Consider the following 14,446-nt stretch of genomic DNA (forward strand, 5'->3'; position numbering starts at 1 on the left):
GCTGCCCATTTCCTCCAGGGTTCTGGTTTTCCTTTGAATCTACTTGCAGGGGGTGTCCCCGGCACTAAAAATGCTTTCTGCATCAAGCCACCTGTAAAAGTTAGACTAATAGCATTTAATTCCACGAAATAACACCTCCAAGGCACATGACAGCTTAATGGCCACGGCTGGAACCCCAGGGTAGCTGCTTTTGTGAAGAAACCAAGGTTTTTTTCTGTTTTCTCTCCCGTTTCTGAGCTATTTCACAGCTCTCAGCAGGACTTGCATCATCCAGGAAACCACTGGGTCCATGTAAGGGAGAGACTTCTTCATCTGCTGTCTGGTTGAAGGGGGTGGGTGACAAAGGGCCAAAACAATAACCAAAAAATAAAAAGGCACAAGAGTGTGAGAAGCTCAGGGTGAGCAGTTTGAATTGCTTTGCCTCTACAATTAACTCATTTTGACCCCTGTTTTATTGCCTTCCCACAGATAATCGTGTCCTCAAGTGTTCTCAAGAACCAAGCAACCACCTCTCTCACCTTGCCCGTCGAATTATCCCCTAGAACTGAAAATCCCAAAGCAAAACCCCTGATCTCCCCACACTCCCAGGAGAATCCCTGTCCTATCAAACTCTCTCCCCAGATTTGTTCCCAACAAACAAACAACAAGGTAAAAAAAGCACCCGAACCCCCTTCCCAAAACTCCTTCCAGCACAGACTCCCATCCAGGAGGCAGATCCAGGGCAAGTGGAGATTACTCTGCACATGGATTTGCCACAAAATCCAGTGTTTCTGTATCTCCCTTCTACTCCCTGATTTTTCCCCAAGATAACACAACAGAACCACACTTTGCATGATGGTTTTGCTGGGGATTTCTGGTATTTTTTTTAAAACCTCAGTACCTTTTCTTTAAAGCAAAAACTTGCTCTGCAGTTGGCAAGCTCCCCAGTTTGCCTCTTCTCAAGCTGGTGGCTCCTCCTCTGCCCAAAAACAAAGCACATTGTGTGCACTCTGATGCTCATTTCGGGGAGGGGAGAGGTGGAAACCTCACCTGAGTCACCCCCCTTCACTTAAAAGAAGAGAGCAGGAACACCTTGAATAATAGCATCCCTTTATTTGCTGACACCATTACAAAAACTGATTACATTAGCAACCCAAAAAAAAAAAAAAAGAAAAAAAAAAAAAGGAGTGTTTACTTGAGGTTGAAGTCAGAGGCAGCTAATCCCAAAAATGTAATTAAGTAAAACAGTGTACAACATCAGTATTAAAATGTCATATCCCACTGGTGACTTTACCACGTTGGAGTTTTCTGAACAAGTTTTATTGAGCAAAATAAGACAAAAGATTATGTGTTTACTGTCTCTCCAGGAATGTAAAGGTCTAATTATCCAAACAGGTTTGTTTTTATTATAAAACTAAACTCTGGAGGTGTCTACAGAGTTGGGTTTTTTTTTTCTTTAAATCAGTAGTCTAACAAGGATTAGAAAAGACAAAACTCTGTTCAGTGTTTCTGACGAAGTAGAAAGGGTGAAAACATAAATAAGGCTTTAATTTGGCAAAATATAATACAATGCCTTCTGCTATCCTCAAATTAACGATTCCCCCGTGACTTCACTCTGCAAGAGAAACACAAACACCACGTCAGACGAGCAGTTCCCAAACACAAATCCACACCTTGACAGCACTTGGTCGGTGTTGGCCAACACCGGTCTCAGAGGGACAAGCCAGGATGGTGGAGGCTGAGCAAGAACAACCTCCCAGAGCAGAGTCAAGGTGCAGGAAAGCCCCTTCCTCCCACCTGCACCAAGCCCATCCTATAAGAAGTCCTGTAAGACCAGGCTCATCCCACCCTGAACCCCATCGGCCTCAAGACCAGCTCGGCTGTCGGTGCTGTGTCATAGAGGCAGGAGCATAAAAAAATACCTAAATCAGGAATAAAACAAGTCCTCCTCCTCCTCAACGGATGAGAGGGAGCTCTGACACTCCTTGTAGCAGCTCATTCAGTGCCAAGGCTTTGCTGCCTCTCAACCCAAACACTTCACTCTGTGACCCGGATCACAACCTGCATGAGCTGCCTGAGAAAGCTCAGTTTCGAGCTTATCCAAACCTGACATTTAAGGAGTTTACCAGCACGATGCAGTCAGCCACAAAGGCCCGTGTTTCCAAACTGGCTGTGTTTGAAAATAAAAGCCTTGTCCACGTGTCTGCAATTGGATAAGAGTTCATGCCAGACTGATGCTTCGAGATACTCATCTCCCCATGACCACTGCGAGCCAGTGCTGGGAGCTCAGTGGAAGCCCAGGGGGTTACTTTATATCCTCCATCCCAAAGCAATCAGAGCATGGAAGTGTAGGTAGTTTGCTGGGATGAAGGAAAAAAGGCACAGGCTCTGGGAGCACAAAACTTGGGGTGACTCGCTGCGTGAAGCAGCAGGTGGCGAAAGGGAAGGGGATACAAGATCAGTCTCAGCTAACTGATGTGTGGATCCGTGGAGGAACAAATCCAGGACCTACCAGAAGCTTGTTAGGATTTGCACACAGAATTTAAATTAGATATAAGGAAAAAAATTTTTCACTGAAAAAGTGTTCTCAGGGCCAGGCTTTTTTGGAACAGCAGGGCAGTGGTGGAATCACTATCCCTGGAGGGGTTTAAAAGATGTGTGGATGTGGCACTTGGTTATATGGTTTAGTGGTGGCCTTGGCAGTGCTGGTTTAGAGGTTGGACTCGATGGCCTTACAGGGCTTTTCCAACCTTGATAATTCAACGATTCCACGATATGATTCTAAAAAGCCTCGTATTTTGACACCAGACTTGTTAAATTTGATCGAGGTCCCAACCACCACAGACCAGTGGCTTCCCCAGCAGCCACCCACCAGTTCAACTGGCTGCACCCACCTGCCCTCTGGTAGTGTTCTCATCCCTTTGCCAGCATTTGGCTTATTGACACGAGCAGCTTCTTGAGATGACCTACATCCTGGTTAAGATTCACCGCCACATTTAGTCTTTTATCAGTCAATTCCTGGAAGAAGAGGGGGGGAAAAAAAAAAAAAAAAAAAAGAAGAAATCATTAAAAACTCATTTACAATCTAATTACCAAGAAAGCCTAGAATTAGATCCTCTGTATAAAATTACAAACTCGTTGTGCAGATGGGAACGATTCTTGTAAGTCAGAGGGTTATGGCCACGTTTAATGACAACGTGGTTCAAAGTCAAGAAGCCCTTTCCTGTTCCAGGGAATTACCTGCACACAGAGAATGCCAGTGAGAGCATTGCTGACCTCCAGCTCCCACCCTGCCTTGTCCAGGACTTCATTTACTGCTTCCAGGAATTGTGCTTGTATCCACAGCTGACCCAGCCTCGGAGGTTATTAGCCCACATCCCCACAAGCCTGGCTGAAACCACCCCACAGATGGGGGCACGTAGTTTGTAACAGAGGCTGGGGGGCACCCAGGGGGGAGGGATGGCTTCTGACCCCACAGCTGGAACAACAAGGCTGCTGGACCACCAAGGAGGGGGTCTGATTGAGGATCTGTGGAACAGCATGTGGAACAGCTGGAGATACACACCCTTCCCCACCCACACCGCTCCTGCTCAGGCTCAGGACAGGGGCTGGCTGGCCCACCAGCTATCCCACGGATTCAACCCTGCTCCAAGCCCCTGGGAAATGCCCACTTGCCAGTGACTTGGATGAGGGCTTCACAAAGCAGTCTAAGCACCAGTCAAAACAGAAAAGGGAAAAGGAAAGCTGCCACGAGCCAAAGAGCTGCTTCCCTGTGCTGAAATGAAAGTGCTGAGCTTGCGTTTTCAAACAAAAATAAATTCTCCTTTTTTTTTTTTTTTTCCCCCAGGAGTTCAACAGTTTATTAATCAGGAAGTGTCACAACTCAAGATGGACTCTTCCCCTCCTGCCTCCCTGCCTGTCAGCCTTGCTGAGCCAACAGTGCTGTGTAATCCCTGTTTTATTGCCTTTATTGATTAACTCCTCCAGAGACGCACCGAGCACTCCACATCTAAAACACACCTTGCTGCTCCTCGCTCAGCTCAGGACACAGACATGCAGATAACCTGCAGGAGGGCTTTTCCTGGAAATTTAACAGCTAAAAATAAGCAGCTCTGCCTTGGTGTCAGCAATGCAGAGGTAGCCAGTTCCCAACAGGAGCACAGAGGCGTTTCCAGGCGCTCGGAATCGGCCAACCCGGCTCTGACTGAACCAGTGCTACCAACAGAATGAGACTGATGCATTATGTGGTTGCAAATCTCTCCCCAGAGTTCCAGGGAAATTAGAGGGAGTTCAGAGAGAGCCATTTTCCCCGTTCCCATTTGGCTGGAAATGCAGAGTGAGCAGTAAATCAAACTCAAGCACCTGCACCGTTACAGAAACGACTCCGGGCTCAGACAGGGGAACAAAACAATCCACAGCAAAGCTCTTGCTGAGCACAACTGGTAAACATCTCCCACTGCAAAAAATCACTGGGATCTGTGTTAGGGTAGCCTTAGCCTGTTTTACCCTTAGTGAAGTAGAAGATCAGGCCTGTCAAGGCTGAGGCTTGGCTTAGTGATCTCATCCAGACTGATGGGAGTAGAAAGGCAATGAGCAGCCCAGCAGACAAATGAATCCAGCACTGACCAACACTGCCAGGGATGAGGGTGCCTGTGCATTAGCACTGGAACCAGGAGCAACAAAGGAGCCTCTCAGTCCACTCTCAGCCCCATCTCTGGGAAGAGCTTTTCCCTCCCTTACTCCCTCTCGCTTCTCTTTTGTGATCTCAGTAATCTCAGGCAGTGTTTACTCACGAATTACAGACACATCCCTAACCCTCCTGGGGCCAATCCTGACTAACTCCCAGTGGATTTGGGCTCACCACAGTCACTCTGCAGCTCCTGCTAACACAGGAGTACACAGCTGCCTTACGGAGTCACTGCTGTGCCCCAGGCCCCTGCTCGCCATGAAAAAAGAGAAAATAAAAGGGAAAGAGGAGAAATTGAGGTGAAATATATGGGAGAAATCCTTCCCTGTGAGGGTGGTGAGACACTGGCACAGGTTGCCCAGAGAAGCTGTGGATGCCCCACGCCTGGAAGTGTCCAAGGCCAGGTTGGACGGGGCTTGGAGCAACCTGGGATAGTGGGAGATGTCCCTGCCCATGACAGGGGGGTTGGAATGAGATGATCTTTAAGGTCCCTTCCAAACAACCCAAACCATTCTGGGATTCCATGATTCCATCTCTTTGGGATATAGGGATGAAGAGAGGAAGAGGACAGCAGTGGGGAAGGCCCTGTGATCACAGACCCAGTAGCTGAGGCAGGTGCTGAACCGTCTGGACAGATTCCCCTGCACTGTTCCACACATTTGGCATTTCCAGTTTCCAGTGGTGGAATGTTTTACACTGAGATTTGGGGTGGGGGTGGGGGAAAGCATGTTAGAATTGAGATAAGCCTCAAAATAAGCTCAGTGCCTAAGCAAGCTGCTGAATTTAAATGACTTCCTTAAAGCACACTAAAAGGCCCCCTTTAGTCATCAGCTGGTCCCATAAGTGACAAAGCAGCTGATTAGAAAACCCAAATGGTCTATTTTTAAACAGAAAGAAAAGGAATCTAAAGAAAACACTCTGAGTGTGTTTGAGGGTTTATGCAAGTATCATTTCTCAATTTTGTGGGTTGGTTCCAGTATCCAGAAGGAACAAATACGCTCATTTTCGAGCATGTGTTTTCAGGTCCTGCGTGAAAAAAGAGGCACTGTTGCTAGGTGGAAGTGGCTGGAAGACTTTCTTTTTTGATCTCAGAGCTATTTTCAGCTGGGTTTTTAGGCTTCTGGGGAGACAGTTTCCTTCCCCCCCCCCCCCTTAAAAAAAAAAACTAAAACCAAAAACAAAAAGGCAGCAAAAAAGGCTCGGAGAAAAGATAAAGGAAATGTTCTAATTCCAGCCTCTGCCAATGGCTACCTGTCAAGAGCGCTGCTTAGACAATTAATGTATTTTTACTAATGAAGGCTTAATTACAGGTTTGTTAGGACTGTTTTTCCACACTCCTCTTCAGAATAAAGCCATGGATATTCTGGCAGAAAACCTGGGTTCCACAACGTGCCCACGGAGCTGAAGAGAAGGGAGAGAAGCAATGCGAGAACCAGAGGGGTTATGTGAGTTAAGGCTAAAGCAATTAAGTCAGACGAGCACATTTGGGGCACCACAGGGCACATCTAATGACACCTGGCTCAGGAGGGCTCACCAGAGTCACCAGGCACACATGCCATGGCTGATGCCATCGCTGTTCCCACCTACCACATGGACAAGCCGTAAATGCACAGCAGAGGGAACAGCTGGGATTGGTTTGAGGGGGGGATTCTCTCCAGCCTGCTGGACACACAGCACCTGATTGTCACCAGAATCCCCTGGGCTTCTGCTGAAGGGCTCAGCAGACCTACCACCCTCCTGGGAAGCAGCTCACAGGGTTGGGACACCCGAGGTCTCACGGGCCCAGCTGCAGCCCTGGCTTGAACATGGTGAGCCCACACAGAAGTCCATCAGCATCCACCACTGATTACCCTGGAAAAGCCATTTCATTCCTGCTAATGACTACAAAGGCTTTCCCACAGTATTCCTCAGAGGACCCAGAGCTTCCTCCTGCAGCTGATGAAGCCACTTACTTTCAGCAGCTGAAAGGAGTCGATATAAATTATCCGTCCTATCAGCAAACGCTCCCCTCCCCATCAGACGACAGCGTTTCCTTTCACTCTATCCATCAGAAGGAAAATGGGTAATGAATTCCATTGACACCACTTAGATGTGGAAAACATGCTGGGAGAGCGTCTGCTTTAGCCTTCCCCTTCCCAAGTGCCTCCTGGAAAGCTGTTCCGAAGCTGTTCTGAAGTTCTTGTTTCCAGAGATGGAGAACACCAGTGACAAAGCCACAGCTCCATCACCTCCACAGGTGATGTGGATCTTTTTAGGATCAATATACTAATCATCCAAGCATGAAAACAGGCCACCCCAGAGAGAACCCACCGAATTCCACACCCTAAAACTGCACTGCCACTGCTGGAGGATACAGGAGCACCAGCAGTGCTGGAGGGTCACCCACCCACAGCACGGGGCAGAGCTCAGGTCTGTTCCTTCCTGAAGATCAGGAAAGCAAGATTTTGCTGCTGGACCATATCAAGGTCCACACAAATTCCCAGGAGCCAGGACCAGGTGAAGTCGACTTCTGTCCAGAAGGAACCATGTTCTGGCAAGAGACATCCTCTGCCTTGGTGTTATGGGTCATGCAGAACTGGCTCTCTCTGGTGTTACAGATGTCAGCACGGGCCAACCCAACAGTGAGTATTTTAAGCTCATTTATCCATCAGCATATTTATTTTTAACTTCCCCCTTCCCTTCCCGGAGGGACAAGCCCGGGGATCTTCCCAGTGCTGCCCAAACCAAATCAAGAACCCACCAAAAGCCCAGATTTCCTGTACAGAATCCCTCCCCTTCCTCCTTGCAGATTTGAGCCACGGGGGAGAGAGGTCACACAATCCAGGTGACAGCAGAACTCCCAACGCATCCTTGGGATACAGCTCTGGGACACCACCCTGACAAGGACTGGAAGCTTCACCAAGCCCTCATTTCCCCCCCAGCAGCACACAACCTGTTCCTTTGGCGCACCTCACTTCCCAAAGTTCCCACTCTGCAGGGGGGGTTTGTGTTGCCCCCGAAAAGAGGAGGCTCAAAGAAACACTCACCGACTCTGTGCAAACGTCGCTGTTTTCAATAACGTTGGCATCCCCAAAAACTTTTCCAATTTCTCTCTCAAGGGCTGCCAAAGACTCCTGGGCCTGCACAAGGAGAAAAAAAAAAAATTAAAAAAAAAAAGAAAGGAAAAAAACAGGGAAGGCACAACAATTAGCAAAGCAACCCCCCCCAACTATCTCCCTGAGAGCGCCAGAGACACAGGAAATCAGTGTTCAGGAGGAAATCTGTTTTTATGCCAGATTTGCTCAAGGGACCAGCACATTTGCCAAGACTGACATGTCTCCTTACAATCAGCATGTTGCATGTCAGCCTGCCTGCATCTGAGAGCAACTCTACAGGGAAGCTTTAACAGTCTCACGTCAAGTTATTAGGTAAAAAACTGTGCAGCGAAATTTTTTTTTTTTTTTGCAAGAGCAGGAGGGCAGGCAGGTCTCAAAAATCCTAATCACAGATGTGCATTTATACAGAATATACCACAGAACACCAGCACAGCTCGCTTCGTATGTCAACACCCAACGTAACTTGTCCTGAGCAAAATTTTAAATTCCTTGTTACAGCAGGTATTTGGAGTCTCCTGGGTTATAGCTGATGTGTAACGCACATGTCAGTGGGCTGATGGCTCGTAAACCAACTTGTAACCCTCTGCCATGTGAGACTGGATTTAAAAGCCTCAGGCTGTGCTGTGGGTGGAGGGCTGTGGGAACGAGCTGTTTTGTTAGGCTGGGTTTCTTTTAAATAAAGAATTATTTGTCAGCCCCCCCATCACCACTTGTTCCCACCAGCATGAAATTATCATGGACGAGGGAGTCTTTCAGGAAGGATAATTAAACAGAGCTGTTGGTTGCAGTTTTATCATTTCCACAGATGTGCAGGGATCTTGCATGAGCTCTTAAACCCACGGTCACAGACACCCCACCAGGCAGGCACTTCCCTCCAGCTGCTCAAATCACCTCTTCCAGCACTACAAAACTACAGGTCTTGAGAGTTTCTGATCAAAATTTCTACCTGCAACTGTTAAGGGTCTCTGCTTACCTTGGGCAAGTCGCCAGCCACCTTCTGTCTCTCGTTTTGATCAACCTTGAGTTTGGATAGTGTTTCGTTTAGCTGCGTTTTCAGCTGCAAAACAGTAGCAAAGAAACTCAGTTTGTCCTTAGACACACACACAGAGAGATTTCATCCGCCTGTCCCACGGATTAACCCAGGGCACATGGACTGCAAAGGGAGTAAGATAACTGACAACTACTGCACACACTGGATTAGTGGACATGTATGATGAGGTTTACAGGGACAGCCAAGGAAGAGAGACTCCATCTGCGAAGATAAACGGAAAAGAATGGAAACTACAGAAGGAAGGACACGGTTGGCACCGGCTTCGTTAGGAGCGGTTTCAACTTTTAAACTGCATTGCCAGGAGGAGCATTAGCAACCCTGACAGTGCATAAGCCTCCCCAGCACCCTTATCACAGAAGTCAGCCCAGGCTCCAACTTAATTCACAGCAAATATGTGAAAAATGTAGATTGTCATCTTCCTAGTTCAGGCTAAACAGTCTCTTTACTGCTGAGTAAACTGAAAAGCTCTACTTGTCATCTTAATAAAGCACCACTTACTACAACTATGTTGACTTAACCAATCTGTTAATGTCACATCAAGGCACGAATCACTGACAGGGGGATATTAAGTTGTCGATTGTGTTTAGATTCAATCCAAAAAAAAAAGTGAAATTATTTCAGTCAAGAGGGATGAATACTCTGCACTGGCTGCCCTTAAACTGCAGCCTTCAGAAGGATAAACACTTTTTAAAGGATATTTTGATTGCACTACAGCGCAGCACACAGAACCAGCCACAGCACTTGAGGCTCGAGCCTTGAACAGGAGTGTTAACAAGGAGCTCGAGTGCCAATTTTGCTGGATTTGTGCCTCTGAAGTGAGCTGTGCTAATGTTCACCATTCCTGCTGTCAATCTTCTCGGGAGCCAGCAGGAGATTAAAGGAGGGAACAATGGGGTACTCAGAGCCCTGAATTCTCACCAATTCCAAACCTGCACGTTCTATTTGTCTCACCCCTGGAAGGCTTCCCCCCCTTTGGAGCGCCTGGACTGGTGAATTCGACATTTTGGAGAAGCGCTGCTGAGCTCCTCTGCAGTTTGAGCCTATCTGTCCTTGCTCACCTTATAAGTGGTGTGTTCCAAAATCCCATCGTTTCTATTCCTCAGCCTCCTGTAAAAACCACTCACATCCACTGGACAGCTTTCCTGAGCTATTTGCATGCAGGTAGTTGTTCCCCACCTCCTCACAGCCCCATCAGATTGCACTCAAGCTGCCCTAGCAGGGAGCTCAGCTTTGTAAGCTTTTGTTGTGTACAGACATAATAAATTGTTGCCTCTTATATTCAAGAGGTTGGCGTTTACTGATTAACTCCAAGATATGCATTCAATTCCCATTTCCCTCGCTTTCAAAAGGAGAGGCTTTGGTTGCTGAGGCAAGCAGACTATTCACTTAAGCAGATTGGTGCTGTGATGGTGTTGTTTTTTTTTTCTAAACAAACCCCATTTTAACCCAGTCAGATCAGTGGCAGCACCCTGGTGGGATCAGCTCAGCCTGTGGTGACGGGTTGCCCCACCACCCACTCTAAAACCCACAGACACGGTGACAGAGACAACCTTCCCCAATTCTGGCTCCGAAAGCAAGAAAGCACCGTTCAAAAACACAAGCAGAGGAAGGATCTGACTTGCTCCTGCAGCCTTAAAAACCACATCAGTGAAACAAGGGAGAAGGGGAAGGGCTCAGACTGGAAAACCATGCAATCCTCGGGTCTATCCTCAGTTAATCCAAGTCCTTCTTGAGAAAGCTGCTATAGGAGCAGCATTGGCTGGAAGCATTTCTAGCCAAACACGCTGTTTCACATGCAAGCACCAAGCCAGCACAGCTATTCAGCCACAGCAGGATGTCAGCAGCTGAATGGCTGGATGCTGTGAATCAATCTAACATTGGTTTGGGCCAATTTCTGTACGTACAGAGCAGGATGGAAAAGGCTCTGTGCAGTCAGAACACAGATACCACAGTTGCATCCTCAAAAGCTTTGGGGAAAAAAAAACAAAAACCACCACAAAAACCATCAGAGAATAATCCTCAAGTTAAGAGAGCACCACTTTTGTTGCTCCAAGGCCATTACTACATTTGCTGCTGCACATGCCTACACAGCAAATCTTCTCAAGAAGTTTCAGGAACGAAAAGTCTTACAGACTTTTAGGGGGGGTGGGGGGAAAAAAAAGGTCTTAAGAACCAGACATGCTATTGTTAGGAGCAGAGAAGAGAGACAAATTGTCAAAAAGTCAGACTACATAAATGATTTCAATGGACAAAAATATCAAGCTGAAGAGGTTAGCAGAACAGACAGGATTTGAAATAAGTCTCCGCTTCATACGTATGCTGGGAGCCTGGTTTGTGCCCAACGGAGAACGAGCTTCTTACCAAATTTAACTCTTCATTCTGTCTTACTGCTTCAGAATATGAATCATCAAGTTTTTTCTGCAATTCAGTCAAGAGATCTTTGAGCTGAAATGAAGTTTAGAGGTTTAGGATTTGCCTCCTGAGGAGATGCCCCCTTCTCTTCTTGCTCAAGTTATTAAGCGTGCCGCTCTACCCTAAAGGTCACAAGCGTACAAACTCCTCAGCCACGGGGGGCTAAGCACTGGGTTAGTTTGCCAGCCAACTGGGAAACCAAAAGAAATAATAATGGGGGGAGGGGAAAAAAAAAAAAAAAAAAAAAAAAAAAAAAAAAAAAAAAAAAAAAAGAACAGCTTGGACAATCAAGTTTACCTCTCTGACTTCTGAAACATAAGTGGATCGTTCTATCTCTGCCTTTTCTAGTTCACTTTCCAAATGTTCTCTCTCTTTTTTAAGCTGGAAACAGAAAAACAGAGTTAAAACAGATGTTTCCCCCCCCACACCGTGCTTTTCTCACGGTGTCGTTCGCTTGATTTATAATTAGCTGGTAAATTTATATCAAATATTCCGTGACATTTAGAGAGCATTTCGAATGCAGCGATCGCACAGCGCAGATTTAAACTGTTACACTCCAAAAAAATAATAATTAAAAAAAAAAAAAAAAGATAAAAAGAAAAAGAATCGAGCCCAAGATTGTCGACAAGCAGTAAATTGCTCGGCCTCACAAGAAAAGGCCCCAGTGGGTGAGCACAGAAGTAAAAAGACAGCACAATTTCCAGTACTCAGCTTCTCTGCTTATTTAAAAAACACTGCCCAAAAGACTCAGATTAAAAGTGCAGCAACAGGCTGTGCTGCTTGCAGGAGGGAAGCCCAGAAAGTTCAGATTTACAGCACAAAGCCCAAATCGTGTTTGAGTAACACAAATCTTCAAAGACAAGGGGGGAAACAAAAAACCCAAACACCTGCACGTACAGTTTCAACTTCTTTGATTTCTTCCTTTAACCTCTCCACCTCGTGCTCCAAAGAAGTGACTGAAGTTTTCATCTGCAGTTTTCAGGAAAAATAAAGGTATTTAGTTGGGCTGGTCAAAGGCAAACTCTCCTTACACACACGAGATTGCTCCTATCTTCTAAAAATGCTGAGGATTAAATCAGGTGCTGAATAAAATAAGGCGCTCAAATAATTCAATATATCTCTGTTGGAACATCTACCTTCCCCAACCTAAGAAGTTCTTTGACATATTTAGAGACTAAACAGCTGAAATATTTGGAATATGAAGACTAAGCCAGTTGTCCATTAGCCATGGTAAAGGAAATATCCTTCCTAGGCTGGGAATAAACTCCATCATATACTCAAAACCAGCATTTTTAGCCTTATTAGGGGCTATGTAAGTGCAGCAGATGGTAGCACATCTCTAGTTCAAGATCTGACAGCCTCTGTAAGCCCCTCAAACAGGATGTTTATAAACCATCTGTTTGCTCCAGGCTCACACTCTGGCACTCAAATTCACTAAGCAGAAATACTTTGGAAATTATTTTTCAAAAAAAGCGGTTTGACCCACTTTAATTGTAGGCTGGGGAAGAAACATAAAAGGCTTTTTTCTTCCCACTTCTGCTAACAGAGCCTCCCTAAAAGGAAAGCTGTGCAGGCAATTTCAAGTGTAATTAGTTGACCATAATGGACTGAGCAGTATTTTAACAGCTTCCAAAAAACTGTTATGATCCTATGATACTTCAATTTTAGCACAAAGAGTCCATATCTATTCACAAATAGACTTGGAACAAAAATCCAGGCGCTCAACAGAAGTTGTCTGTCCAAGTTATCAGGATCAGAAAAACATATTCCTGGGCACATTAACAGGACACATGTACATTTCTCAACCTTTGGCTTCCCATCTCATCAGTATTAATTTTACTGCTTGCCATTTGGCTGCCTCCTGCATCACCTGCAAATGACTTTCCATCCCTGGAAGTGTTCAAGGCCAGGTTGGACGGGGTTTGGAGCAACCTGGGATAGTGGAAGGTGTCTCTGCCCATGGCAGGGGGTTGGAACAAGATGGGCTTTAAGGTCCCTTCCAACCCAAACCAGTCTGTGATGACAGGACTGTGACACAGACTTGTCATAATGGCCAAAGACCTGACAACCTGAGCTGTTTATCTGTTCTTGATCCTCTGAAGATGGCACCAGAAATAGCCACACAAACCTAAAGATATCGACAAATCCCCCATTTTGCAGGTTCATTTAATGGAAATACATTCCTTTAAAAACTAAAAATCAGCCTTAGCCCCATGTAAAAGCATCAGAGCACCAAAACACTACTGATGTGAGGAATCGCTCCTATTATACTTGTTGCAGGCGTCACCTTTTTTCATTCCCTGGTCACGAACACATCAAACCAGGCAGCCAGGGCTGTTCTACACCTGCCTTCACAGAGCTCTAACACCCTCTGTGACTTCAAGCAGAACCTGCCTGGCTGCTGTAAAAAAAAAAAAAAAAAGAATCTTCAGAAATACCTGTTTAAGCTCCTTCTGTGATTCTTCAACTTTTATCTTCCATTTGCTTTCTTCCTCTTCCACACTCCTCTGTAGCCTTTGTAAAATCCCCTCCTAAGAAGAGAGAGAGAGATATGAAAGCTCAGAGCAGAAGAAAAGGCAGGTTGAAACATCACACAGGTGACCAGGCATCCAACTCACCGTCTCTGCCAGGACAGATTTGTATTTCTCACACTCCAGCTGCAGCAGGATGTGCATTTCCTCAGCCTCCTTCAACTTCTGCTCCATAGCCTGGGCAAAGGGAAAAAAAAAAGGACCACAGGAGTCACGTCTCAGTGGATGGATTTCAGTTCCATTCATCTTATTTCCACAGGCTGGTGTCATTCATGGGCTGGTCTGTCTTCCCAACACATGCAAAGCCAAGAGGGAGTGCAGTGCTCACCTACAACCCTCCCCACCCAAAGCACAAACTTTATGTGAGTTACTGAAAAAATGCCCATTACTTAAAAAAGGGGACAGGGATTTTGAGTGTCACGAACTCCCAACTCCACGAGGCACTTTTCAAAGATGCAAACACGTTTCTGGTTTACAGCTTGCAAATATCTACAGGTTGCCCAGGGAAGCTGTGGCTGCCCCATCCCTGGAAGTGTTCAAGGACAGGTTAGATGGGACTTTGAGTGACATCCCTGTCCAAAGCAGGGGGGGTTGGAACTGGATGATCTTTAAGATTCCTTCCGACCCAATTCAGGGATCCTATAAAGCAATTTTCTTGTGACCTGGTTTGAGAATTTGAACTTGACCACCC

The 14,446-nt window shown here is 46.1% G+C and overlaps 1 protein-coding gene across 1 annotated transcript in view; it reads right to left on the bottom strand.

Annotated features, from left to right (window-relative positions):
• Positions 1 to 1,173: 1,173 nt before the first annotated feature.
• The window catches only part of KTN1 (kinectin 1), a 54,107-nt gene continuing 40,834 nt past the window's right edge, over positions 1,174 to 14,446 (bottom strand). Inside the window, exons 34-43 of the mRNA XM_027906495.1 lie at positions 14,188 to 14,222; positions 13,843 to 13,972; positions 13,663 to 13,755; positions 12,122 to 12,193; positions 11,522 to 11,605; positions 11,174 to 11,257; positions 8,735 to 8,818; positions 7,693 to 7,785; positions 2,874 to 2,997; positions 1,174 to 1,594 (exon numbers count right to left, since the gene is read on the bottom strand). Of these exons, the coding sequence (XP_027762296.1) occupies positions 2,893 to 2,997; positions 7,693 to 7,785; positions 8,735 to 8,818; positions 11,174 to 11,257; positions 11,522 to 11,605; positions 12,122 to 12,193; positions 13,663 to 13,755; positions 13,843 to 13,972; positions 14,188 to 14,222 (780 nt within the window). The 3' untranslated portion in view covers positions 1,174 to 1,594; positions 2,874 to 2,892. The remainder of the gene's footprint in view (positions 1,595 to 2,873; positions 2,998 to 7,692; positions 7,786 to 8,734; positions 8,819 to 11,173; positions 11,258 to 11,521; positions 11,606 to 12,121; positions 12,194 to 13,662; positions 13,756 to 13,842; positions 13,973 to 14,187; positions 14,223 to 14,446) is intronic.

Source organism: Empidonax traillii, unplaced genomic scaffold (genome assembly GCF_003031625.1).
Source record: "Empidonax traillii isolate 1590-97213 ecotype Southwest subspecies unplaced genomic scaffold, ASM303162v1 scaffold1305:size162330, whole genome shotgun sequence".
NCBI lineage: Eukaryota > Metazoa > Chordata > Aves > Passeriformes > Tyrannidae > Empidonax > Empidonax traillii.